The sequence below is a fragment of the Littorina saxatilis genome, unplaced genomic scaffold (assembly GCF_037325665.1).
Source record: "Littorina saxatilis isolate snail1 unplaced genomic scaffold, US_GU_Lsax_2.0 scaffold_826, whole genome shotgun sequence".
Classification (NCBI taxonomy): domain Eukaryota; kingdom Metazoa; phylum Mollusca; class Gastropoda; order Littorinimorpha; family Littorinidae; genus Littorina; species Littorina saxatilis.
In genome coordinates this window covers 1-27,500 of record NW_027128407.1, presented here as the reverse complement: position 1 = coordinate 27,500, position 27,500 = coordinate 1, and the positions used below count along the sequence as shown (strand labels likewise).

General features: G+C 42.1%; 1 protein-coding gene across 7 annotated transcripts in view; it reads left to right on the top strand.

The window, feature by feature from the left end:
- LOC138956764 (sodium-coupled monocarboxylate transporter 1-like) overlaps nucleotides 1-26,568 on the top strand; it is a 30,273-nt gene extending 3,705 nt beyond the window's left edge. For 4 of the 7 annotated variants that reach the window (XM_070328032.1, XM_070328031.1, XM_070328030.1 and 1 more), the window contains exons 5-16: nucleotides 318-385; nucleotides 1,152-1,306; nucleotides 4,913-5,053; nucleotides 5,391-5,520; nucleotides 13,820-13,908; nucleotides 15,005-15,120; nucleotides 15,793-15,860; nucleotides 16,229-16,315; nucleotides 17,264-17,484; nucleotides 18,379-18,476; nucleotides 19,740-19,858; nucleotides 24,726-26,568. In XM_070328032.1, the coding sequence (XP_070184133.1) occupies nucleotides 318-385; nucleotides 1,152-1,306; nucleotides 4,913-5,053; nucleotides 5,391-5,520; nucleotides 13,820-13,908; nucleotides 15,005-15,120; nucleotides 15,793-15,860; nucleotides 16,229-16,315; nucleotides 17,264-17,484; nucleotides 18,379-18,476; nucleotides 19,740-19,858; nucleotides 24,726-24,989 (1,556 nt within the window). In that variant the 3' untranslated portion in view covers nucleotides 24,990-26,568. Of the gene's footprint in view, nucleotides 1-317; nucleotides 386-1,151; nucleotides 1,307-4,912; nucleotides 5,054-5,390; nucleotides 5,521-13,819; nucleotides 13,909-15,004; nucleotides 15,121-15,792; nucleotides 15,861-16,228; nucleotides 16,316-17,263; nucleotides 17,485-18,378; nucleotides 18,477-19,739; nucleotides 19,859-20,330; nucleotides 20,601-22,237; nucleotides 22,293-24,241; nucleotides 24,655-24,725 lie in introns of those variants that run through there. The other 3 variants (XR_011452790.1, XM_070328033.1, XM_070328034.1) reach the window with 3 other exon arrangements.
- The last annotated feature ends 932 nt before the right edge of the window (nucleotides 26,569-27,500 follow it).

Here is a 27,500-nt window from a genome sequence, read left to right as displayed (position 1 = left end):
CAATTACGCAGGCGTGTACGGACGTGCGCTCGCACACACACACACACACACACACACACACACACACATACACACACACACACACACACACACACACACACACACACACACACACCCACACACACACACATAGTATAGAGGCTTGATGATGAATTAAAAAGACTTAGACAGTTATGAGAATTATTGGGGTAAATTAAAACCAAAGTTTAGTTTATGCAAGTATTATGCTTTAAAAAGAATTAACTTACGGATCTATTTATTTATTTATCTATTACCTGTTGTATCAACTAATTTGCTCATGTGTTCATTTGTTTCAGTGACAGGAATAAACTTGTGGGGTTGTGTGGCGGGAATGGGAGTCGTTGTTACTTTCTACACTACACTGGTGCGGGGTTTGTATGTGTGTGTGTGTGTGTGTGTGTGTGTGTGGGTGTGTGTGTGTGTGTGTGTGTGTGTGTGTGTGTGTGTGTGCGTGCGTGCGTGCGTGCGTGTGTGTGTGTGTGTTACACATTGCAGGCAGGAGTGATCTTAGTGGGTGTTAGGAAACGCTGCCGTTGCTGAACTTTGGTTCAGTTTTGTGTGCTGCATGTAGTTGACTTATATGTGTACTTTGTGGGAAAGTACCGATATTATATTTTGAAAACACAATATTTATGTTTGGACGAGAATGCAGGTGAACTTTCTAGTCCTGTCAAAACAAGTTGTTTACCACGTTGTTTTGAGTCGTGGGTTCGTGGCGTTCGCTCGGATTAAGGGCGTCGGCACTTTTGATGTACGTCACAGAGAATGTCACTATTCTAGTCCATGGACAGTTCATCTAATTTTAGTTGTATCATGTTCGGTCTGGAATATTCTCGAGATTGAGTATTTACTATAATTATAGGCCAGCGCGATTTGTATGTTAAAAAGCTTCTACTTTGAGTTCTGCTACGATGTGCAGTTGTATGTATGGAATGCTAAATAAATCCTCGAACTCAATTTGACGAGTTTTTGTCTGCTGCTGTGAAGACGGGCCACGTAGAATAAAAGAACACAACTATACGACATTTCAGAACTTCGTCAATCTCAAGTGTCGTGTAACAGTGGGATTCCTAACCATTAACATCAGTTAAATATATAGCTGTGTTACACTGTGTAACACTCTGTAACAGGGAGGTATGAAGGCAGTCCTATGGACAGACACATTCCAGGCAGGTGTGATCGTGGCAGGTCTGCTAGCCATCATCATCAGAGGTATCACCGTTCAGGGAGGTATCACGCGGATCTGGGACATCGCTGACAACAGATCAAGGATTCTCTTTGACGAGTAAGACCCTTTTCATTTTCTTGCGAGAGCAAAATAATTACTTTTGACTTCATAAGGTAACCATACTTTTGTCTGTCTTGCATGCGTTGTTGATATGGCAATATAACTGTCCATACTCTTCTTCACACACACACACACACACACACACCCCATTCTGATCATCATCGGTCCATGCCGTATCGCCGGCATATCTCTCTGACCGGATGCATAATTACTGCGCGGAATCTATCAAAATAAGAATACAGAGTTATCTCCCATGTTTTTCGCTAATGTTTCTGAGAATAGACGAACTGAGACGAAAGTGATTGCAGATTGGCCGACTTCGACATTGATCTCCGTTCTGTTCTTCACAGTTATGATAAAGACATCGTTCTAAGGTTAAAACAAGTCGAAATGTTGAGACTGCTGTGGGAAGGAGACTGTGATATAGTTGCATAACTCCCAACTGGTTACGGAAAAAAGTGTCGTCTGCTTCGTAGCCAAAGTTGATTATCACGTGACACTTTTGCCATATTTAGAGTTGTTTGCACAGTAAATACACACGCGAAAGATAGCTCGCTTGGAACTGTCTTACATATCAATTCCTTTGTAATCTAAAAATTACACAACACCATGAAAAATCGTTATCGACGATCGCGAATCTGCTTATATCAATAACACTTTACGAAAAGCTGTAAATATGTAAAAAATCGATTTCCTCTCCAGAGAAGGAAAACAAAGGCATCCTGTCAGGGATAAATGAGACCCGAAGGGAAGTAACTCATTTTACCCGAGTTCAGGATGACGCACACCCCCGCTCGTTCAAAGAAAGCTTGATCGAAGGTCTTCCCTTTTCCCGAATAGTTAAACAGATTGAAGGGACACATACACACACAAAAACGATCCCCCCTCCCCGCCATTTTAGTGCAAGTGAACCTTCTCCGTGTGTGCTATTTTTTATGTCTGTCTGGGTGGCCGAGTGGTAACGCACTTGCGCTCGGAAGCGAGAGGTTGCGTGTTCAGGCCTGGGTCAGGCCGCAATTTTCTCCCCCCTTTCCTAACCTAGGTGGTGGGTTCAAGTGCTAGTCTTTCGGATGAGACGAAAAACCGAGGTCCCTTCGTGTACACTACATTGGGGTGTGCACGTTAAAGATCCCACGATTGACAAAAGGGTCTTTCCTGGCAAAATTGTACAGGCATAGATAAAAATGTCCATCAAATACCCGTGGGACTTGGAATTAAGTAAAACAAATTCCATCTCACACGGCATTAAGTCTCAGGAAACATGAATACACGCATGCAGGAACAAAAAAACAAAAAATATGGGTAGCGCCGTATATTGTATGGCAGCTCGCTTTCCCCAGTGAGAAAGCAGCCCGAATTTCCATGAGGGTAACCTCACTGGACTATAAATCTTATCCAATCCAATCCAATCCAATCCAACAATATTGAGGGTATGTCAACTTTGTTCGTTTGTACTTTATTTGCTTACTTGTTTTCTTCATTAGATTTGCCACGTGATCAAGTTGTCAGTGTTTCATGTCTACGGATATTCCAGTATAAGTAAGGCAGTACTAAGTATTTATAACTATATCTGGGTATTTTATGCTGTTGCTTTAACCGGCTAACACATAGAATTCTCACTTTACGTGGCAGTAAAATGTCGTTGAAAAAGCCCACCCTGTCGTCAGTATAGTGAGAACCCACTGGGAACAACACTGCACTTTAACATCATTCAAAGCAGCAAGCACTCAGCCATTTTGTCGAGTCAAGGCCGCTTGGCCGTTCATGCGTATCCCTCCCTTACAAACAAACACAGTGGATGTACGTCCTCGTACCCGTCCCTGCTTGCCCCGTACTAAAAAAAACTACTTGCTACAGCGCACGAAAATAAAGGATATATATGTTTACACCCCCGGTATAGGGGTGTGTATAGGTTTCATTTGGACTGTTTTGACAAAATGAGTTTTTCAGTTATCTTGATAAACTAGAGAGAAAGAATGTTTAATAACAATCATGTTATCTGTCCTACTTTTGAAAATTGTAATCGCACAGGGTTCTACCAACAAGGTTACTGACAATTCAACTCACTCAATACAGAATGTACAGAAACAATGCACAAGAATACGGAGTTGTAAGGACACACACACACACACGGTTTTGTTTTGTTTTGGTGTTGGGTTGCTCTTAGTTTCGATATTTTCATAGATTTGACTCGAGTCCAAATAGCAGAAAATGTAAAATCTGTAAATGTTCATCTTCCGGCGATAGTGTTTGTGCGACTCATATTCCTTTTTTTTCTCCAAAACACCGTAACATATTGTTAAAACTATGTATACCTCGTGTATATATATTTTATAGTCGAACCTGTCCATAAAGAAATTGGCAGGTGGTCGTTACCGAGAGGAGGTCGCCAGGACAGGTTAGACTGTATATTGAAAGTCCTGAACATCTTTTTAACAGCGCCTGTTGACTCCTGTGGCGATATCGGCTATTGCTCTTCTGTACCCTGTGAAATACATTGAAACCACCCTCTCAAGACCCCCCTCCCTTTTAAGACCCTGTGTGTGTGTGTGTGTGTGTGTGTGTGTGTGCGTGCGTGCGTGCGTGCGTATGTGCGTGCGTGTGTGTGTGTGTGTGTGTGTGTGTGTGTGTGTGTGTTTTCTTCTGAATAATGTTAAAATGCGAAGAAAAGCTAGCTTTTCAATATATGAAGAAAAAACACACAATTGTTAACCTCGCATCACAGGATAAGGATAAGCATAAGATTGTATATAGTCCTGTGAGGTTACCCTCATGGAAATTCGGGCTGCTTTCTCCCTGGGGAAAGCGAGCTGCCATACAGTATACGGCGCTACCCACTTTTACTTTATCGTGCGCATGCGTGCACACGGGGTTGTTCGGCCACCGAGGAGAGTCTGCACACAGTTGACTCTGGGAAATAAATCCCTCGCCGAACGTGGGGATCGAACCCACGCCGATAGCGACTGGTTTTGAAGCCAGCGCCGCTACCGACTGAGCTATTTCCCCGCCCAAGCAGCAAGCCATGTAGTAATCTATTTATCGTACGTTTTGTACTTTTGTGTCTTTTATCTCCAACTTTCTGAGAGCTCCGTCTCTCAGAATGAACTCAGCTAAGAGCTTTTAATCATTTCACTCGACTTGGCACATCCGCATTGGCACACAAACAAAAAGTACTTCGAAGTGGTTCGCCTTTGTTAACATTAAGACGGTTTACTTTGAACATTGAAACAGTTACATTTGAGCATAATGAATAAAGACAATAGGGGTGGCATTTGCCTAAGCAACAACAACAAAAAGAATCACGCAGAAAACAACAACATATATTTCCCCCACGACCGTGGCATGTGTGAAAATTACTTGTAAGGTCACCGCTAGAATGTGCATAATTATGTCCGGGTAATAGTTCGACCTCTTGACCTCACTCACCTGATATATGCACGTGTGAATATATAGTTTAGTTATCAAATTGGTGATCTCTCTCACGTACGCACTGTACAATATGTTACATTGAACATCATATATTGTATAACAGTGTGCACGATGTGTAACAGTGTGCACGATGTGTAACAGTGAACACAATATGTAACAGTGTCCATGCTACAGTTTCAGCGTGGATCCCAAGACCCGCCACTCAGTCTGGTCCATGGTGCTAGGAGCGGGCTGTTTCTGGCTGGCATTGTACGGAGTCAACCAGGCTCAGGTTCAGAGATGTCTGTCTTGCCCCTCCGTCAGCAAAGCCAAGCTGTAAGCTCCTCTTTACCGTTGGTGTTTCACTATGTGTTTGTTTGTACAATAATGTTTCATTGCATTCATACAACTGCTACACTTGAGATGATTACTCGTCTTACGTGGTAATTGTAGATTGTTAAGAGCGATGATAATGTGTGTTTTTGTACTGACTCTTTTGTGTTTGATCAATAAGAGTTGAATTAGTTAGTGTATGACTTTTTGAAATTAAGAATGTTGTATAGTGTTTTGTTCGTCTTCATGTCCATACGCAACCACTGTTATTTCTGTGCCGGTTTGAGAAAATAATGTTATTTTTATTGATTGATTGATCTCCAACGCTCGACTCTCTCAGGGCCATGCTGGTGAGTCTGCCAGGGCTGATGGTGATCGTCAGTCTGTCTTGTCTGCTCGGGGTCATCATGTTCGTCTTCTACTCCGACTGCGACCCTATCAAGTTTGGCCTCATCTCCAAATTTGATCAGGTAACTGCATCTGTAATTCAAGTGCACATACCTTCCCCTGTAAACATGTCGTCTTACCGTCTCCAATCTGATCAGGTAAAAGCATCTGTAATTCAAGTGCTCATTCCTTCCCCTGTAAACATGTCGGCTTACCGTCTCCAATCTGATCAGGTAACTGCATCTGTAATTCAAGTGCACATACCTTCCCCTGTAAACATGTCGGCTTACCGTCTCCAATCTGATCAGGTAACAGCATCTGTAATTCAAGTGCACATACCTTCCCCTGTAAACATGTCGGCTTACCGTCTCCAATCTGATCAGGTAACAGCATCTGTAATTCAAGTGCACATACCTTCCCATGTAAACATGTCGGCTTACCGTCTCAAATCTGATCAGGTAACTGCATCTGTAATTCAAGTGCACATTCCTTCCCCTGTAAACATGTCGGCTTACCGTCTCCAATCTGATCAGGTAACAGCATCTGTAATTCAAGTGCACATTCCTTCCTCTGTAAACATGTCGGCTTACCGTCTCCAATCTGATCAGGTAACAGCATCTGTAATTCAAGTGCACATTCCTTCCTCTGTAAACATGTCGGCTTACCGTCTCCAATCTGATCAGGTAACAGCATCTGTAATTCAAGTGCACATACCTTCCCCTGTAAACATGTCGGCTTACCGTCTCCAATCTGATCAGGTAACAGCATCTGTAATTCAAGTGCACATTCCTTCCCCTGTAAACATGTCGGCTTACCGTCTCCAATCTGATCAGGTAACAGCATCTGTAATTCAAGTGCACATTCCTTCCCCTGTAAACATGTCGGCTTACCATCTCCAATCTGATCAGGTAACAGCATCTGTAATTCAAGTGCACATTCCTTCCCCTGTAAACATGTCGGCTTACCGTCTCAAATCTGATCAGGTAACAGCATCTGTAATTCAAGTGCACATACCTTCCCCTGTAAACATGTCGGCTTACCGTCTCCAATCTGATCAGGTAACAGCATCTGTAATTCAAGTGCACATTCCTTCCCCTGTAAACATGTCGGCTTACCGTCTCCAATCTGATCAGGCAACAGCATCTGTAATTCAAGTGCACATTCCTTCCCCTGTAAACATGTCGGCTTACCGTCTCAAATCTGATCAGGTAACAGCATCTGTAATTCAAGTGCACATTCCTTCCTCTGTAAACATGTCGGCTTACCGTCTCCAATCTGACCAGGCAACAGCATCTGTAATTCAAGTGCACATACCTTCCCCTGTAAACATGTCGTCTTACCGTCTCCAATCTGATCAGGTAAAAGCATCTGTAATTCAAGTACACATTCCTTCCCCTGTAAACATGTCGGCTTACCGTCTCCAATCTGATCAGGTAACAGCATCTGTAATTCAAGTGCACATTCCTTCCCCTGTAAACATGTCGGCTTACCGTCTCAAATCTGATCAGGTAACAGCATCTGTAATTCAAGTGCACATTCCTTCCCCTGTAAACATGTCGGCTTACCGTCTCAAATCTGATCAGGTAACAGCATCTGTAATTCAAGTACACATTCCTTCCCCTGTAAACATGTCGGCTTACCGTCTCCAATCTGATCAGGTAACAGCATCTGTAATTCAAGTGCACATTCCTTCCCCTGTAAACATGTCGGCTTACCGTCTCAAATCTGATCAGGTAACAGCATCTGTAATTCAAGTGCACATTCCTTCCCCTGTAAACATGTCGGCTTACCGTCTCAAATCTGATCAGGTAACAGCATCTGTAATTCAAGTGCACATTCCTTCCCCTGTAAACATGTCGGCTTACCGTCTCCAATCTGATTTAACTGCATCTGTAATTCAAGTGCACATTCCTTCCCCTGTAAACATGTCGGCTTACCGTCTCCAATCTGATCAGGTAACTGCATCTGTAATTCAATAGCGTTAATTATGGATTGTTGTTATCATTATTTACATAAAAACTTATCTGTTAATCCAAACAATGATATAATTATTGTGATGTTCTTAACTACACTTTAACATGGAATGTATGTATGTATGTATGTATGTATGTATGTATGTATGTAGGTATGTATGTAGGTATGTATGCATGTGTGTTGGTGTGTCGGTGTGTCAAGTGTGCAAGTAAAAAGGGTATTGTAGTTGTACATATATTACTTTAGATATTTTTTTGTTATCATGGGTTTTATGAATTTTCTTCTCTTATTCTTTTATAATTATTAATTAATGACCTATATGTGCTGATGACCAATTTAATTTCCTTTGTCGGATCAATAAAATGTTATGAGTTATGAGTTATGAAGTGTACATTCCTTCCCCTGTAAACATGTCGGCTTACCGTCTCAAATCTGATCAGGTAACAGCATCTGTAATTCAAGTGCACATTCCTTCCCCTGTAAACATGTCGGCTTACCGTCTCAAATCTGATCAGGTAACAGCATCTGTAATTCAAGTGCACATTCCTTCCCCTGTAAACATGTCGGCTTACCGTCTCAAATCTGATTTAACTGCATCTGTAATTCAAGTGCACATTCCTTCCCCTGTAAACATGTCGGCTTACCGTCTCAAATCTGATTTAACTGCATCTGTAATTCAAGTGCACATTCCTTCCCCTGTGAACATGTCGGCTTACCGTCTCAAATCTGATTTAACTGCATCTGTAATTCAAGTGCACATTCCTTCCCCTGTAAACATGTCGGCTTACCGTCTCAAATCTGATTTAACTGCATCTGTAATTCAAGTGCACATTCCTTCCCCTGTGAACATGTCGGCTTACCGTCTCAAATCTGATTTAACTGCATCTGTAATTCAAGTGCACATTCCTTCCCCTGTAAACATGTCGGCTTACCGTCTCAAATCTGATCAGGTAACAGCATCTGTAATTCAAGTGCACATTCCATCCCCTGTAAACATGTCGGCTTACCGTCTCCAATCTGATCAGGTAACTGCATCTGTAATTCAAGTGCACATTCCTTCCCCTGTAAACATGTCGGCTTACCGTCTCCAATCTGATCAGGTAACAGCATCTGTAATTCAAGTGCACATTCCTTCCCCTGTAAACATGTCGGCTTACCGTCTCCAATCTGATCAGGTAACAGCATCTGTAATTCAAGTGCACATTCCTTCCTCTGTAAACATGTCGGCTTACCGTCTCCAATCTGACCAGGCAACAGCATCTGTAATTCAAGTGCACATTCCTTCCCCTGTAAACATGTCGGCTTACCGTCTCAAATCTGATCAGGTAACAGCATCTGTAATTCAAGTGCACATTCCATCCCCTGTAAACATGTCGGCTTACCGTCTCCAATCTGATCAGGTAACAGCATCTGTAATTCAAGTGCACATTCCTTCCTCTGTAAACATGTCGGCTTACCGTCTCCAATCTGATCAGGTAACAGCATCTGTAATTCAAGTGCACATTCCTTCCCCTGTAAACATGTCGGCTTACCGTCTCCAATCTGATCAGGTAACAGCATCTGTAATTCAAGTGCACATTCCTTCCCCTGTAAACATGTCGGCTTACCGTCTCCAATCTGATCAGGCAACAGCATCTGTAATTCAAGTGCACATTCCTTCCCCTGTAAACATGTCGGCTTACCGTCTCAAATCTGATCAGGTAACAGCATCTGTAATTCAAGTGCACATTCCTTCCCCTGTAAACATGTCGGCTTACCGTCTCCAATCTGATCAGGTAACAGCATCTGTAATTCAAGTGCACATTCCTTCCCCTGTAAACATGTCGGCTTACCGTCTCCAATCTGATCAGGTAACAGCATCTGTAATTCAAGTGCACATTCCTTCCCCTGTAAACATGTCGGCTTACCGTCTCCAATCTGATCAGGTAACAGCATCTGTAATTCAAGTGCACATTCCTTCCCCTGTAAACATGTCGGCTTACCGTCTCCAATCTGATCAGGTAACAGCATCTGTAATTCAAGTGCACATTCCTTCCCCTGTAAACATGTCGGCTTACCGTCTCCAATCTGATCAGGTAACAGCATCTGTAATTCAAGTGCACATTCCTTCCCCTGTAAACATGTCGGCTTACCATCTCCAATCTGATCAGGTAACAGCATCTGTAATTCAAGTGCACATTCCTTCCCCTGTAAACATGTCGGCTTACCGTCTCAAATCTGATCAGGTAACAGCATCTGTAATTCAAGTGCACATACCTTCCCCTGTAAACATGTCGGCTTACCGTCTCCAATCTGATCAGGTAACAGCATCTGTAATTCAAGTGCACATTCCTTCCCCTGTAAACATGTCGGCTTACCGTCTCCAATCTGATCAGGCAACAGCATCTGTAATTCAAGTGCACATTCCTTCCCCTGTAAACATGTCGGCTTACCGTCTCAAATCTGATCAGGTAACAGCATCTGTAATTCAAGTGCACATTCCTTCCCCTGTAAACATGTCGGCTTACCGTCTCCAATCTGATCAGGCAACAGCATCTGTAATTCAAGTGCACATTCCTTCCCCTGTAAACATGTCGGCTTACCGTCTCCAATCTGATCAGGTAACAGCATCTGTAATTCAAGTACACATTCCTTCCCCTGTAAACATGTCGGCTTACCGTCTCCAATCTGATCAGGTAACAGCATCTGTAATTCAAGTGCACATTCCTTCCCCTGTAAACATGTCGGCTTACCGTCTCAAATCTGATCAGGTAACAGCATCTGTAATTCAAGTGCACATTCCTTCCCCTGTAAACATGTCGGCTTACCGTCTCAAATCTGATCAGGTAACAGCATCTGTAATTCAAGTGCACATTCCTTCCCCTGTAAACATGTCGGCTTACCGTCTCAAATCTGATCAGGTAACAGCATCTGTAATTCAAGTGCACATTCCTTCCCCTGTAAACATGTCGGCTTACCGTCTCCAATCTGATTTAACTGCATCTGTAATTCAAGTGCACATTCCTTCCCCTGTAAACATGTCGGCTTACCGTCTCCAATCTGATCAGGTAACTGCATCTGTAATTCAATAGCGTTAATTATGGATTGTTGTTATCATTATTTACATAAAAACTTATCTGTTAATCCAAACAATGATATAATTATTGTGATGTTCTTAACTACACTTTAACATGGAATGTATGTATGTATGTATGTATGTATGTATGTATGTATGTATGTATGTAGGTATGTATGTAGGTATGTATGCATGTGTGTTGGTGTGTCGGTGTGTCAAGTGTGCAAGTAAAAAGGGTATTGTAGTTGTACATATATTACTTTAGATATTTTTTTGTTATCATGGGTTTTATGAATTTTCTTCTCTTATTCTTTTATATTTATTAATTAATGACCTATATGTGCTGATGACCAATTTAATTTCCTTTGTCGGATCAATAAAATGTTATGAGTTATGAGTTATGAAGTGTACATTCCTTCCCCTGTAAACATGTCGGCTTACCGTCTCAAATCTGATCAGGTAACAGCATCTGTAATTCAAGTGCACATTCCTTCCCCTGTAAACATGTCGGCTTACCGTCTCAAATCTGATCAGGTAACAGCATCTGTAATTCAAGTGCACATTCCTTCCCCTGTAAACATGTCGGCTTACCGTCTCAAATCTGATTTAACTGCATCTGTAATTCAAGTGCACATTCCTTCCCCTGTAAACATGTCGGCTTACCGTCTCAAATCTGATTTAACTGCATCTGTAATTCAAGTGCACATTCCTTCCCCTGTGAACATGTCGGCTTACCGTCTCAAATCTGATTTAACTGCATCTGTAATTCAAGTGCACATTCCTTCCCCTGTAAACATGTCGGCTTACCGTCTCAAATCTGATTTAACTGCATCTGTAATTCAAGTGCACATTCCTTCCCCTGTGAACATGTCGGCTTACCGTCTCAAATCTGATTTAACTGCATCTGTAATTCAAGTGCACATTCCTTCCCCTGTAAACATGTCGGCTTACCGTCTCAAATCTGATCAGGTAACAGCATCTGTAATTCAAGTGCACATTCCATCCCCTGTAAACATGTCGTCTTACCGTCTCCAATCTGATCAGGTAAAAGCATCTGTAATTCAAGTGCTCATTCCTTCCCCTGTAAACATGTCGGCTTACCGTCTCCAATCTGATCAGGTAACAGCATCTGTAATTCAAGTGCACATTCCTTCCCCTGTAAACATGTCGGCTTACCGTCTCAAATCTGATCAGGTAACAGCATCTGTAATTCAAGTGCACATACCTTCCCCTGTAAACATGTCGGCTTACCGTCTCCAATCTGATCAGGTAACAGCATCTGTAATTCAAGTGCACATACCTTCCCATGTAAACATGTCGGCTTACCGTCTCAAATCTGATCAGGTAACTGCATCTGTAATTCAAGTGCACATTCCTTCCCCTGTAAACATGTCGGCTTACCGTCTCAAATCTGATCAGGTAACAGCATCTGTAATTCAAGTACACATTCCTTCCCCTGTAAACATGTCGGCTTACCGTCTCAAATCTGATCAGGTAACAGCATCTGTAATTCAAGTGCACATTCCTTCCCCTGTAAACATGTCGGCTTACCGTCTCAAATCTGATCAGGTAACAGCATCTGTAATTCAAGTGCACATTCCTTCCCCTGTAAACATGTCGGCTTACCGTCTCAAATCTGATCAGGTAACAGCATCTGTAATTCAAGTGCACATTCCTTCCCCTGTAAACATGTCGGCTTACCGTCTCCAATCTGATCAGGTAACAGCATCTGTAATTCAAGTGCACATTCCTTCCCCTGTAAACATGTCGTCTTACCGTCTCCAATCTGATCAGGTAAAAGCATCTGTAATTCAAGTGCTCATTCCTTCCCCTGTAAACATGTCGGCTTACCGTCTCAAATCTGATCAGGTAACAGCATCTGTAATTCAAGTGCACATACCTTCCCATGTAAACATGTCGGCTTACCGTCTCAAATCTGATCAGGTAACTGCATCTGTAATTCAAGTGCACATTCCTTCCGCGGGGATATAGCTCAGTTGGTAGCGCGCTGGATTTGTATTCAGTTGGCCGCTGTCAGCGTGAGTTCGATCCCAGGTTCGGCGGAAATTTATTTCACAGAGTCAATTTTGTGTGCAGACTCTCTTCGGTGTCCGAACCTCCCCCCGTGTACACTACATTGGGTGTGCACGTTAAAGATCCCACGATTGACAAAAGGGTCTTTCCTGGCAAAATTGCTTAGGCACAGTTAATAATTGTCTACCTATACCCGTGTGACTTGGAATAATAGGCCGTGAAAGGCAAATATGCGCCGAAATGGCTGCAATCTACTGGCCGTATAAAATTTCATCTCACACGGCATCACTGCAGAGCGCCTAGAACTGTACCCACGGAATATGCGCGATATAAGACTCATTGATTGATTGATTGATTAAACATGTCGGCTTACCGTCTCAAATCTGATCAGGTAACTGCATCTGTAATTCAAGTGCACATACCTTCCCCTGTAAACATGTCGTCTTACCGTCTCAAATCTGATCAGGTAACTGCATCTGTAATTCAAGTGCACATACCTTCCCCTGTAAACATGTCGTCTTACCGTCTCCAATCTGATCAGGTAAAAGCATCTGTAATTCAAGTGCTCATTCCTTCCCCTGTAAACATGTCGGCTTACCGTCTCCAATCTGATCAGGTAACTGTATCTGTAATTCAAGTGCACATTCCTTCCCCTGTAAACATGTCGGCTTACCGTCTCCAATCTGATCAGGTAACTGCATCTGTAATTCAAGTGCACATACCTTCCCCTGTAAACATGTCGGCTTACCGTCTCCAATCTGATCAGGTAACAGCATCTGTAATTCAAGTGCACATACCTTCCCATGTAAACATGTCGGCTTACCGTCTCAAATCTGATCAGGTAACTGCATCTGTAATTCAAGTGCACATTCCTTCCCCTGTAAACATGTCGGCTTACCGTCTCCAATCTGATCAGGTAACAGCATCTGTAATTCAAGTGCACATTCCTTCCTCTGTAAACATGTCGGCTTACCGTCTCCAATCTGACCAGGCTTTTACATATGATAGTGTACGTAATTTGACAAGACCAAGAGGGCGGTGAGATTATAAAGCGTCACACCTGACCCCACTGTACAGTTCTGGGACATCCTGCTTGCTGGCGCACGCGCAGAGAAAAAAAATCCCTCTTCATCTTCACTGCGCTGGCTGCAAAATCCCTCCAGCGGGAGGTGTTTTTAGACAGGCCAGGCACTGGTTTTCCCTTGACTGTGGACTCTACTTGTTCAATCATGCATAGATGTGTAAGGACGAGGGCCCAGATTCACTCGTTTGATCTTTGTACAACAATGACGAGGAAGTATTTGCGATTGCACGTGCAGCTTGTTCCACTGTACGTGATGGACACACTGGGGTCACTGGACGGTCTGCCCGGCATCTTTGTGTCCGCCGTGGTCAGCGGCAGTCTCAGGTAAGCGACGTCTACTTCACCTTGGACTCGCTAGTTGGTTGAAATCGTGTTTTATTAATTGTTCTTCTTGTTCTTCATCTGCGTTCATTGGCTGTGTTTTTTTTCACGAATGGGTTTTCACGTGTATGAACGTTTTTACACCGCCATACGCCGCTTTCGGGGGATGCGTGCTTGGCATTTTCGTGTTTCTATGACCCACCGAATTCTGATATGGATTACAGGATCTTTTCCGTGCGCATTTGGTCTTGTGCTTGCGTGTAAACACGCAGAGGGATAAGGCACTAGCAGGTTTGAACGTAAGTTGACCTGGGAGATCAGAAAAATAGCCACCCTTAACCCCCCAGGCTGCCGCGGCCGGGATTTGAACTCACGACCGTCCGATGAGGAGGCCGATGTCTTAATTATCCACTACTCCACTGCGCCCGTCCTAATTACTTGGTACAATACGTACATAATGAGAATATTTAGAAGCAACAACAGCTAAGCGCAACGTATCGTTCAACTTCGGACTTGCTAGTTGGTTTAAACAGGGTTTTATTCAACAATTACTTGGTACAATACATAATGAGAATATCTAGAAGTCACAACAGCTATAAGCTTATAGAGGTGATCATAAGTGAAAAAACAACATATAAATGATACAATCTTGCGGCGAGACATTTTGTGCTTTAAACCAAAAAAATAAGCTTTTAAACAATATCTTACAAACAAAAAATTGCTATTCAACAAGGGCCCTTCTGGTTTGTAATGTTTGAACGGTCGAGCCGGTATCCAAAATACTGCGTTTGAGGACTCAAGGCAAAACTTTCAGGCGTTCAAAGCCTTCGTTTGCTCGTCCTTACTCCGACCATCTGGAGTCCTGGCCGAGGTGCACGAAGCGAAACTGGGTGCCACCCAAATGGATGGGAACTAATCGCGGGGTCTGATTGGTTGAAACTGAGATTTGTTGTGATTTCAACCAGTCGGACCCCGCGGCTTGTTCCGCCACCTATTTGGGGTGGCACCCAGTTCCGCTTCGTGCACCTTGGCCATGGTTTGTTTGTCGGTTGATTACTTGGTTGCTTGATTGCTTGACCATCGTTCTATGTGTGTGCAGTTCCTTGTCTTCGGGACTGAACGCCCTATCGGCTGTCACGTTTCGCGACATACTGGAGGGATCTGGCTGGAAGTCGAGCTCTGAGTTCAAGTCTACTGTCGTCTCGAAACTGCTCGGTTAGTGTGCGACACAAGCTCCAGAGTCAAAACGTCGTGGCACTAAATGTCGAGGACATTTGGTCGGGAGCCAAAATATCGAGGGTGACAGGAGGTCGAGTGCGACATTTTCAGTCCCCAATCTTTTGTCTCGGTCGACCAGTAGTTGTCATCTCTTGATAAAAGGCCTCGACATTTTTGGTCTCAACTTTTTTGGCCTCGACATGTTAATTCTCTCTCAACCATAGTCAAAGTTGCGTGAAAGTCTTTGACTCGACGTATTATACTTGTTCTCGTCAAATATTGGCCCTTATTCTTACGCTGAAAACAATAGCTGGTAATGTTAATACTTCAAACAACTTGATGGAATTGAACATTACAGTAGTTTCCCTTGATCATCTCTGTAATCTGTTACATGTTTCAAAGAACTAAAATTGATGTAAAGAATAAACAAAAAACATGAACAGTTATTTCATGCGCGCACATCGGTGTTCCGACACAGAGGAAAATAATCCCTCGAACACGGGATTCAAAACCAACGGCTATATATAATATACATGATAGAGACAAACTTATGTCAAAGCCACCGACTGAGCTATCACCCCGCCCTGCAAAAAAATAAATAAATAAAACAAAACTCACTACTTATTCCAGCAGCGTCAAGATCTTTGTTTCAACCTCTTTTGCGTGCAGTTGCAGGCTATGGACTTGGGGCTGTGGGTTTAGCTTGGGTGGTTTCCCAACTAGGAGGCATACTGCAGGTAAGCATATTTCTGTCTGAAAAAAAATCTTTGCTTTTGCAGTTGATAAAAAAGAAAAATCGGACGAATGAAAAGTTTCAATGTATTTACTTTATGGAGATAAAAGCTCCATTCGGTAATATACAGGCTTTGAAAGTCAACAAATGTAAAGATTGAGATTGTAAAAGTGATTTGATAGTGATGTTACCTGGTTTAGGGTTTTAGATCAATAATAGTTTTTTCCCATGATATTTTGGCAGGATGAAAGTTTTGTAAGACAACAAATATCAAGATTAAGATTGTAATGTTAAATTGATTGTGACGTTTCATGGTTTTTGGTGTGTCTTTTTTTGGATTTTTTTGTGGAATTTTCCCGGTGTTTTTTTCAGGCACTTTATGTGGTTTTCGGAATTCTGAATGGACCTGTTCTTGGTGTCTTCACACTGGGCATGTTCTTCCCCTGGGCAAACGCTTGGGTACGTTGTGCTCATTGTTCAGTGTTCACCGAGCTTTTGATGATCTGTTATTTTCCCAAACGCACTCTGGTTTCACATCTTGGCAGAACAGTGCATGGACACTAAACTTGAAGATGAATATTGCAAGCAACGGCTGCAATAATGAGCGTGCGTTTTTTGGGCAATATTTTACGGAGTCGTTGCTATTAGCATAACATTATGGTGTGTGTGGCCGAGTGGTAAAGCACTTGCGATCGGAAGCGAGAGGTTGCGAGTTCGACCCTGGGTCAGGGCGTTAGCAATTTTCTCCCCCCTTTCCTAACCTAGGTGGTGGGTCCAAGTGCTAGTCTTTCGGATGAGACGAAAAACCGAGGTCCCTTCGTGTACATTACATTGGGGTGTGCACGTTAAAGATCCCACGATTGACAAAAGGGTCTTTCCTGGCAAAATTGTATAGGCATAGATAAAAATGTCCACCAAAATACCCGTGTGACTTGGAATAATAGGCCGTGAAAAGTAGGATATGCGCCAAAATGGCTGCGATCTGCTGGCCGATGTGAATGCGTGATGTATTGTGTAAAAAAAATTCCATCTCACACGGCATAAATAAATCCCTGCGCCTTGAATATGTGCGCGATATAAATTGTATAAAATAAAAATTTAAAAAAAATCCCTGCGCTTAGAACTGTACCCACGGAATACGCGCGATATAAGCCTCATATTGATTGATTGATTGATGTGTGTGTGTGTGTGTGTGTGTGTGTGTGTGTGTGTGTGTGTGTATGTATGTGTGTCTGTGTGTGTGTACGTGCGTGTGTACGTGCGTGTGTGTGTATGTGTGTGTGGTGTGTGTGTGTGTATGCGTGCGTACGTGTGTGTGTGTGTGTGTGTGTGTGTGCGTGTCTCTGTGTCTGTCTGTGTCTGTGTCTGTGTCTGTGTGTGTGTGTGTGATCTTTGGTGCCTCGACAGGGCGCGGTAGTTGGCGAGATCGTCTCCCTTGCCGTCTTGCTGTGGATTGGACTAGGGGCGCTCCTCAACCAAGTGACCACACCTATGAACCCCACCTCCACCGTCGCCTGCAACTGGACAGCCATGGGCGTGTCCACTACGACGGTCAGCTCGCTCAACGCCACCGCCATACTGGCAGTCAACACAACTGTGGCTGGGGACATTGCTGAATCTGAAGCAGGGTATGATGCTTTGCACTACACTACACTACACTACACTACACTACACTACACTACACTACACCACACTACACTACGCCACGCCACACCACACAACACTACACTACACTACGCCACGCCACGCTACACTACACTACACTACTCTACACTACACTACAATACAAAACGATACCATACCATACCATACCATACCATACCCTACCCTACCCTACACTACCCTACCCTACCCTACCCTACCCTACCCTACCCTACCCTACCATACCATTTCATACCATACAATGCAATACAATACAATACAATACAATACAATCTAAAAACACGCATATTGTGCTTTTTACAATGATTCGTGATGGCCTCTTGTTTGGTCCCTATTAGGTGCCCAGGCTCCTAATAAGGATGATTATTTTTGCTGAACGTCCATCAAAGAAAAATAGCCCTAATTGGGTCTTCGGTTCCGGTTAACAGAAAAGAGAGCAACTGTGAAGCACAATTTTTTTGTTTTTCGCGAGAAAACAAGCTTTATATATAAATAGTTACTCATATCAGCGTGAAACAAAAAGTGGTCCATATGCGGGGCACTTCCCCTAATAAAGAAAAGATGTCACCCAGAAAGCAAAGTCCTACCCCTAAATGCAAGCTGTGACAGACTATCCTAGGACAAGTAGTCCGCTGCAAGTCCATAGGACTCAGATCATTCCTAGGAGCGCAAGGGTTGACTCCCGTAATCACTGGCAAATGACAGCAACACGCACCCGAGCGCACGTCCAAGGGCTTTATTTCACAGCAAACAATGTGTCCTTTAGCTCCGGCTCATGTTGAGTGTCATCTTTTGGACATGTCTGTCAACGTGAGCCAACAGCCAGGATGATTTCTAGAACAAAAGTGATGCTGTTGCAGAATGCTGGAGCCACTGTACAGGATGTCCTACATGTGGTACACTGGTCTCGGCATGATTATCGTCTGGGGTGTGGGGCTTCTCGTTAGTTTTATTACAGGTAAGGTTGTATTTACATTTAGTCAAATTTTGACTAAATGTTGTAACATAGACTGGGAATCGAAACGAGGGTCGTGGTGTGTGTATGTATGTATATGTGTGTGTGTGTGTGTGTGTGTGTGTGTGTGTGTGTGTGTGTGTGTGTGTGTGTGTGTGTGTGTGTGTGTGTGTGTGTGTGTGTGTGTGTGTGTGTGTGAAAAGCGATTCCAAGAAAACTAGTGGACCGATCTTCATGAAACTTCACATTAAAGTTCCCCGGACGTTTTGTTTTCATTTTTCGATAGATGTCTTTGATGACGTCATATTCGGCTTTTTGTGAAAGTTGAGGCAGCACTGTCACACCCTCATTGATCTTGACTAAATGTTTTGATATCGCTTCACGCGACTTGTTTATCTGTCTGGTTGACTGCCTGCCTGTCTATTATTGTTAGATTCTGTACTAGAACACTTACTGCCTTGGTAAGATTGAATCGATGGTACTCTGCTACTCTTGTTGAGATTGCTCACCGACTTTCTTTTATATGTGAATAACAATAATTATGTATATCGTCAGTGGCCTTCGAAGACCTCGTATCTTCAAAATCATAGTTCTGAGATAATGACAAAAGAGTGTTTTAAAAATTCAAATTCCTCTTCACCAGATTCGTGTTTGTTATAAAGCATAGGTAACAACTCGATTAATGATTCCTGGTCGTTTCTAGACAAATACAAAATTTTGACGAGTTTAGATCAAAACGTGTAGATACGAGGTTTTCACTTTTTTGTTTTGAATTTAAGGAACAATTACGAGGTTTTCAACAGACTCGCAGGGATTCAAACAGACAGTACGAGGTTTTCCCGCTAATGTCGCTAATGTCTCAACACCCAACGGCAATACGAGGTTTTTAAAATCAGGGGAAAAAGACCTTTGCAAAATAGATAGAGTTACAAGCTTTTCACAGATGATAGGAAAAAAATCAAGGGACGGAACCATGCAAAAATCCGAAAATCGGGAAAATGTAAGTTACGAGGTCTTCGAAGGCCACTGACGATATGCTCTTCATGCATCTTCATCATCATCATCATCATCATCATCATTATTGTCATCATCATATGTTTATTTTTTCCACACCTCTTTCGTTTTTAAGTTTTTTTAATTTTTATTATTGTGTGTCTGTGGGTCTTAAAGACATAATTATTGTAAGAAAAGGCATAGGCTGAAATCTTAGTCCATTGTACAATAAATTTCAATTCAATTCAATTTAATACAAATCATCAACTGCAGGTGCAACTGACCCCAGTAGCCTGGATCCTCGTCTGATCTGTCCATTGGTCAGCAAACTACTGCCCTGTCTGCCGCTCTCCTGTAGAGAACGATGCTACTGTGGGGTGCCGCACAAACAGGTGTGTATTCTGGAAGGAGAATATGCAAATGAGTGCTGAGTTTTATTGTGTGTGTGCGTGAGAGGGTGTGAGTGAAGACGAGTAGGTGTTCGGGAGGGGGGGGGGGGATCAGAGATATGGTTAGTTGGGGTGTGTGTTTGTGTGTATGCTAAGGGGCTTTGTGTGTATGTGTTAATGTGTGTGTGTGTGTGTGTTTGTATGTGTGTGTGTGAGTGTGTGTGTGTATGTGTTTGTATGTGTGTGTGCGTGTGTGTGTGTGTGTGTTTGTATGTGTGTGTGTGTGTGTGTGTGTGTGTGATGGAGAGAACAACAAGGAACAAAGACAAATGTTTTCCAAGATTTTCCTGCGCAAAGATGGTGGGTTAATGGTTTATGGCACTTGACCGAACAGCAAGAAAGATGCTGTGTCTTGGCATTCAATCCGTCCGGAAAAATACGTAACTCACAACATTAAACTTAATTAAATCGTCAGCAAAACTGTCAGCGTGAAAGAAGAACAAGAAAACCAAGAAGAAAAACAACAACAAAGAACAAGAAGAACAAGAAAACCACCACCGCCAACAACCATTACAAGAACAAAAACAACGAAATCAACGACGACAGCAACGATAACAACAACAACAACAACAACAACAACAACACACAAAACCATTTGTGAACTGTGAACTTCGCGATTTAACCCGAGAAACAAATTGAGACCAGATATTGAGGAACGGACCGCGAATACCGGCGCTGTACTGAGGTGATGAATGGTGACAATTAATCCACTGTTGTAATCTAAAAGCTTTCTTGCTGTAGTCGCCTTGGATGTGGAAACAATGTGGAAACAATGTGGAAAAAGACGATGTTCGGAAATAACTCTGTCATGTTTGTATTCGTTGTGAAAGAGTTATCATACTTGCTTTAATTGAGGCAAACTTTCCCACGTGACAAAAAAGACCAAGGGAGTGGGGGGGGGGGTGGAGTTTTGGTGCGGGGGGCAGGAGTATTCATTCGTTCACAACCAATTAAAAGCCCGACAGAGTTATTTCAGAACATAGTCTTTTCCGTAGGCATGCTTCTGGTGAAGGCTATGATATTGATTGTACGCTTGTATTGCGTAACACCCCCTTTCATACCGCCCCCCCCCCCTCCCTGTATGTCTCATAGTTTTGAGAACATATTCTCTGCGTTTCTCTTTTTAACTTCTGTCAATTTGCCTCTGTTTTAAGCCTCCCCCCTTTCCTTTTGAGACTGGATTTTCTCAGATTTGTTGAAATCTCTAAAGGTTGCTCCCACTATAATTATGATGTTGTTTAGACTCGAACTCGAACTCGAAAACTTTATTACCGAGGGATGATAGCATTAGGTCCATATGGTCCTTTCTTACAGCTAGTCCCTACTATAATACACACATGAAACAAAGAACAAATATGAAGAATTAAAAAAATTTAAAAATTTAAAAATTAAAAAAAAACAATAGGGAAAGGTATAACAAAAATAGTATTCAAGCTAGTCAAAGGCTTAGGTGCTTTTATTAGAAGGATTTTTTGTGCTGATTCTGCTTTTTGTAAAACAAAAATCTCAACTTTAATGGTGTGGGATTTATTGTCTGCTTGTTTTGCGGTTGAATTTGGGTTTATCTTTTTCTTAGTTGTTTCCCCTCTTGCATTTTTGCCTTATCTTTTTTTTGCCTTTCCTTATTACGTCATATGCTTTTACTATGTAGCCTACAGCTGTGCGAACTTTTTATTTAATTCATGTTTTTTGTTGTATAATTATCTTGTATTCCATATGAAACATAGTGACAGGTTTTGTATCTTTACTTTTTTGTATATATCAAATTAATGTGAACGGCAAAAACATCAAATTGAACACCTTCATTTAATATGCACTTTATTTCTGTTCTTTGCTCTTCATTTCTTTATCCTCCACGCAGTTCTAGTTACAGTTCTTTCTGTAGCAGTTTTCACTTTAATTTTTTAACGTAATTAGTATTAGTTATAAGCAATTCCATTTGTAAATATATTTTTAAGCAAAATATGCTCTGTTTTGTGTGTTACATGAAACGCTAGGCTGAATACAAGAACCTGTCTTAAAATAAAAACGTTTCAATCTAAAGTAAACACCTAAAACCAAATCACAAAGTGCCACTGATTTCCTAACGAAGTGTTGTTTATTTAGTTTTTAAGTGGGTTTTTTTTGTTATACATACTTTTTGATTTTTTGCTATTTTTTTGTTTGTTTTATGCTCGAATGGTATACATTAGCTTAACATTTATAAATCTAGATGTTAACATAAAAAATAACAGAAGGGACACACGGAATCATTGTCGTTCAACATTTTGAATTTGCTGTTTAATGTATATGCGGTAATGGGAAAAATGTATGCATTTTCAGAAATCAGCGGCACGAGGTCGAGTATCTGGAACCGTTATGGAGGAAATCAGTAAACGTGAGGAAATTCAAGTGTTTTCCCCATTTCATTTTCATTTTCAATGGTTTGTTTTGGTAGTCATGGGCGAGTAGCCCGTTTGAATAAACCCCTCTCATCTGTTTTTGTCTGTCAATCAAGGGTTTCTGTTGCTTTGGTGCAGCCAATCACCATCCTCACATTATGAATATTAAGCAGTGAAGTTTCCTCACACGGCATACACGCACCATGGACCCCTTTCATCTGTTTATGTCTGCCAGTCAAGGGACTGTCGTGACCTAGCTACACCCAATCACTCACCTCACGCTTTGAATATTAAGCAGTTGTAATGTTCTCACAATCATTCGCATACAGTGATCAGTGCTACACACGCGTATGTGTATCTATTGTTTCCCCTTTTCTTGTACCAACGTCAAACAGTTAGGATTTCTTCGAAACCGTGCACCGAGTGGTTACGTCCCTAGAATGAGTAGGAAAGGATTTTAGGATGAAGCAAATTTCCAAGTTTAAATGAAAACAAATAGGTTAAACGAGTTTGACCCCATGAAGGTAAAGTGTCTGATAATTATCGATCATCAGTACTATGGGCGGGAGAGGGGGCTTTTCAGTGTGGAGTTTATACAGGATCAACAAGGCCGAATGAGAAATCTGAGGTCCGGAGTAATCTGAAGTCATTACAATGACTCTGGTCAAGCCCCACTCATTCTCCCATGCTCACCCGCTCACTTGAACATGATGTGGTCACAATTAAATGATAAAAAAAATCAGGTGAAATTGCGTCACATATTTGTGCAAACGTTTATTTATGTTTCCTCTGTGTCTGATCATGACGATGATTCTGAATAAGTGGTTGTCTCTGGGCCGAGGAAAAGGCGAAGCGGTGGAAATGTACATGTATGCCCATCATGGTTCATCATGTGAGGATGTTTGTGAGGTTTAGTTATTAGATGCGGTTGGTCGCGAGTGTCTTTTTATACTGAGAGGCACAAACAGAATAGGAGGAGTCCGTTTGTTTGTTTGCTTAACGCCCAGCCGACCACGAAGGGCCATATCAGGGCGGTGCTGCTTTGACATATAACGTGCGCCACACACAAGACAGAAGTCGCAGCACAGGCTTCATGTCTCACCCAGTCACATTATTCTGACACCGGACCAACCAGTCCTAGCACTAACCCCATAATGCCAGACGCCAGGCGGAGCAGCCACTAGATTGCCAATTTTAAAGTCTTGGGTATGACCCTGCCGGGGTTCGAACCCACGACCTCCCGATCACGGGGCGGACGCCTTACCACTAGGCCAACCGTGCCGGTATAGGAGTCCGTTGAAAGGCTGGGTAGTGCTTGCAATTGTAACCGTCTATTTGGTTCGATGTGAAGACACAACCAGTTTTCACCTGGTCATATTCGTGTGAGTGGGATTTGTAATCAGAAGTGTAGAATGATGGTAGTTGGCTTAGTGCTCAATACAGCTTATTCGGGTGTTTTGTGGGTTGTTTTTTTCCGCAAGCAATGAATTGGATGGTGGTTAAAAAGTGCAGGAGAAAAGTAAAAGAGTCGAGCGGAGTTGAATGTGTTTCATTACATTAAGCATTGTGTTCGTAGTGAATATCCACAGTGATTAATGCAATGGTGAATGAGTGCTTGTTTTTTGTGTGTGTCAGTTCTGATGTCTAACCACACACACACACACACACACACACACCCCACACACACACACACACACACACACACACACACACACACACACACACACACACACACACACACGCATACATACTCACACAACCATAGTGGCGTGTACAACTTTCACTCCGTTTGTTTTCCGGTCTGTCTTTATTTCTTTCCTTCTGTCCGCACTCAAATCTCTCGTGTTTATGGGCCGTTTGAGTTGAAGTTTATTGTGTGGTTTGATAGGGAGCGCATAACTATCGTAGCCAAAAACAAGTCAGCACTTGTGTTTATATGTTTCAGTGTTTACCCATGAAGATACCGTTTTCGCCTTTGATGATGTTGGATCAGACGAAGGCAAAAGATTGGCTGAGATGGCATATCGAAGATAGGACAGAACACACATAGCTGCCTGGATTACTCTTGAAATAAAGCTGGTTTATATACTCAGAAAACTTGACTTTGTCTCTCGTGCAATTGGACCGATAATCATGCGAGTCTGTGCACGTGTGTCAAAGAGAGAGAGAGAGAGAGAGAGAGAGAGAGAGAGAGAGAGAGAGAGAGAGAGAGAGAGAGAGAGAGAGAGAGATAAAGAGAGATAAAGAGAGATAGTGTGTTTGTGTGTGGGTGTGTGTGTGTGCGTGTGTGTGTGTGTGTGTGTGTGTGTGTGTGTTTGAGAGAGAGAAGGTGAAAAAGAAGAGAGAGAGATAGCTACGTAGATTGTGTGTTTGGAAATATAAGAATGAGTGGCTTGGTAACTAAGCAACAAACATATGATTTTTTCCAGGCAAAGGCAGGAAGTGAGACAGGATTGTCGACGCTCAAGAGCATCACATCCAATGAGGAAACACAAGGAATCCAAGATCTTCCTCACAGCAACGGTCATGTGGTCTCACAGTCAGCAAACCACGACCTGTCTAACTGCTACGGTCATGTGGTCTCACAGCCAGCCAACCACGACCTGTCTTACAACGACGGTCACGTGGCTTCACAGCCAGCCAATCACAATCTGTCTCACTTGATCGAATCGGAAATTGTTGTCAGGCTTTGATTGTGTCGATAACCATGACATTTTTACACTACCCTAGATTGTTTCCACATAGTTATTCCAAACTTGTTTACAAGCATTTGCAACAAAAAGCAAAGACAAACTGACATTATACTGCATGAAATAAACATGACTCTGGTTGATTTTGCCTGAATTTTTGTCATAGTTTCTGTGTTATTTTTTATCAAGCTCATCCTCATAATCTTGTCTTTCCCAGTGTTTATATTTATGAAGAGTTTTACTGTGACTGAAGAGTTTGTAAAATGTTTGAATGTTTACGAGAATCGTGGATAAACCTGTCACCATTTACGTAGGGAAAAGTGACAGTGATAGTTGTTTTGCAATGACTGGGATAAGATAACAGACTAAGAGGTTGTAGATGGTACATTGTTTTGTTGAAAACGATTCTGCACGAAATACCACTGTCAAGTAAGTGCATGTTTTTTTTTTATCAAGAGCGCTTTCAATTATAGCATTTCTTTTTGTAAATATAGCGTGTACGTTTGATTTTGGTGTTTTTTTACATTTAGTCAGGTTTTGACAAAATGTTTTCAGATAGACTTGGAATCGAGACTTTATTTGCATGTGTTCAATAATCTTGAGCTTCTCTCTCATAATTTCGAGTGGGAAAACCGAACATATTAGTTTTTGTCACCAGAGCGATAAGATGATAAACAGTGAGGATTGTTTTTTTGGTTTTTTACATCGTTAGCTCTGCACACATAAAAACGACTGTTGGCTTATCGCGACAACAACCAACGAAAACTGCCCATCATATGGCTTTATTATGGTTGTAAGAACATGTGTACATAGATAAAAATTGTCCACCAAATACCCGTGTGACTTGGAATAACAGGCCGTAAAAAGTAAATATTCGCCGTAATGGCTTGAGATTTACTGGCCGATGTGAATGCGTGATGTATTGTGTAAAAAAATTCCATCTCACACGGCAAAAATTAATATGTAAATCGCCGTGAGCTCTTGTGAGAAGGGGCGATTAATAAATGTCCATTATTATTATTATTATTATTATTATTATCCATGTTCTGAACAGTGCTTTCAATTCAACTTGATTACTTTTTAATTTGTTTGTTGTGTGTTTGTTTGTTTGGTTGTTGTTGTTGCTGCTGTTGTTGTTGCTGCTGTTGTTGATGTTGTTTTTGTTTGATTGATTTGTAATCTGTGTTTTCTTTTTTTTAGATTGATTGCAAAGAAAGTTACAGCGATAATATCACCTTTGCATGATTTCATGGGCAGGTCTGTGATAATGGCAAGTGCGAAAAGCAATAGATCTAGCTTTGTCGTCATAGCAATACAATTATATACTAAGAGGATCAGGCTGAGTCTTGTCTACCTTTACTTTGCACAAACCATGACTGCTGGGCTATAATGATATCCTCCAACGACTTTTATCATACCACGTGGCAGCGTTTAACAGTTGCCTGTCCATTCCGAGGCTTGGAAGTGCTGTAAATTATGCATGTTTCAATCTTTGAATTATTTTTTTATTTTGCGTTATTGTTGGATGTTTTCTGTGTGATTTAATTTGTTTGTTTGCCATTTAAACATGTTGCGTCCATAAGAGTTTGTGTTTGATATGAATGTTGGGCGGATGGACCGAGAAGCACACCAACAAGAATAAGATGAGACGCACGCACACACACACACACACACACGCGCGCGCGCGCGCACGCACGCACGCACACACACACACACACACAACAAACTTCTCTGTGACGTCAAAAACATAACTTCTTCGTTGCTTTTCTTCCAGTTAAAAATGTACAGAGCTACCATTATAGATGCGAGTTCCGTAAGTTTCTGGCATATTCCTTTTCTTTTAAGTGTTGTATGACTTTTCGTTGTGCATTTTGCGATAACAGAGAAAAGCCTCAGTCTATTCTGAGTGTACAGCTAAGTGCTGCGACCGAGCAGATCTTGTTGACTACACTGACCAAGTTTTGCAAAACTAGGTGAACGGCGGAACACTTTCTCAGAATGCTTCAACAGAGCGGTCGATAAACAGGATGTACACAAGTTGTTGCAGAACTCAAAGATATAACTTTTTTCTCAGAAATGTAATTATATGGTAGTGAGCACCAGTATCCGTGTACACACGTCAATACCCGCCCAAGAATCAGTTTCCTGCGAAACAAAAGTCGATTTCTATGCGGGGAAAACCCAGTAGTCTGACTTGTTCAGAACGTGCGGCGTTAGCAAAGAAGTTGGCAATAAGATGTAAAGCAAGCCGTTGAACATGTTAACGCAAAAATAGCTGCTGGACCTGATGGAATTATATACCAGAGGTCTTCAATGTGCAACTTCTGTTCAAGTATTTTTTTCATTCCTGAAGTCAAGTATTGACTGAATTTTTTCACGAGGTCGGAGGATGAGGCTTGTATCCCTAGGTGTGTGTGTGTGTGTGTGTGTGTGTGTGTGTGTGTGTGTGTGTGTGTTAGGAAACGCTACCGTTGCTGAGCTTTGGTTCAGTTTTGTGTGTTGCATGTAGTTGAC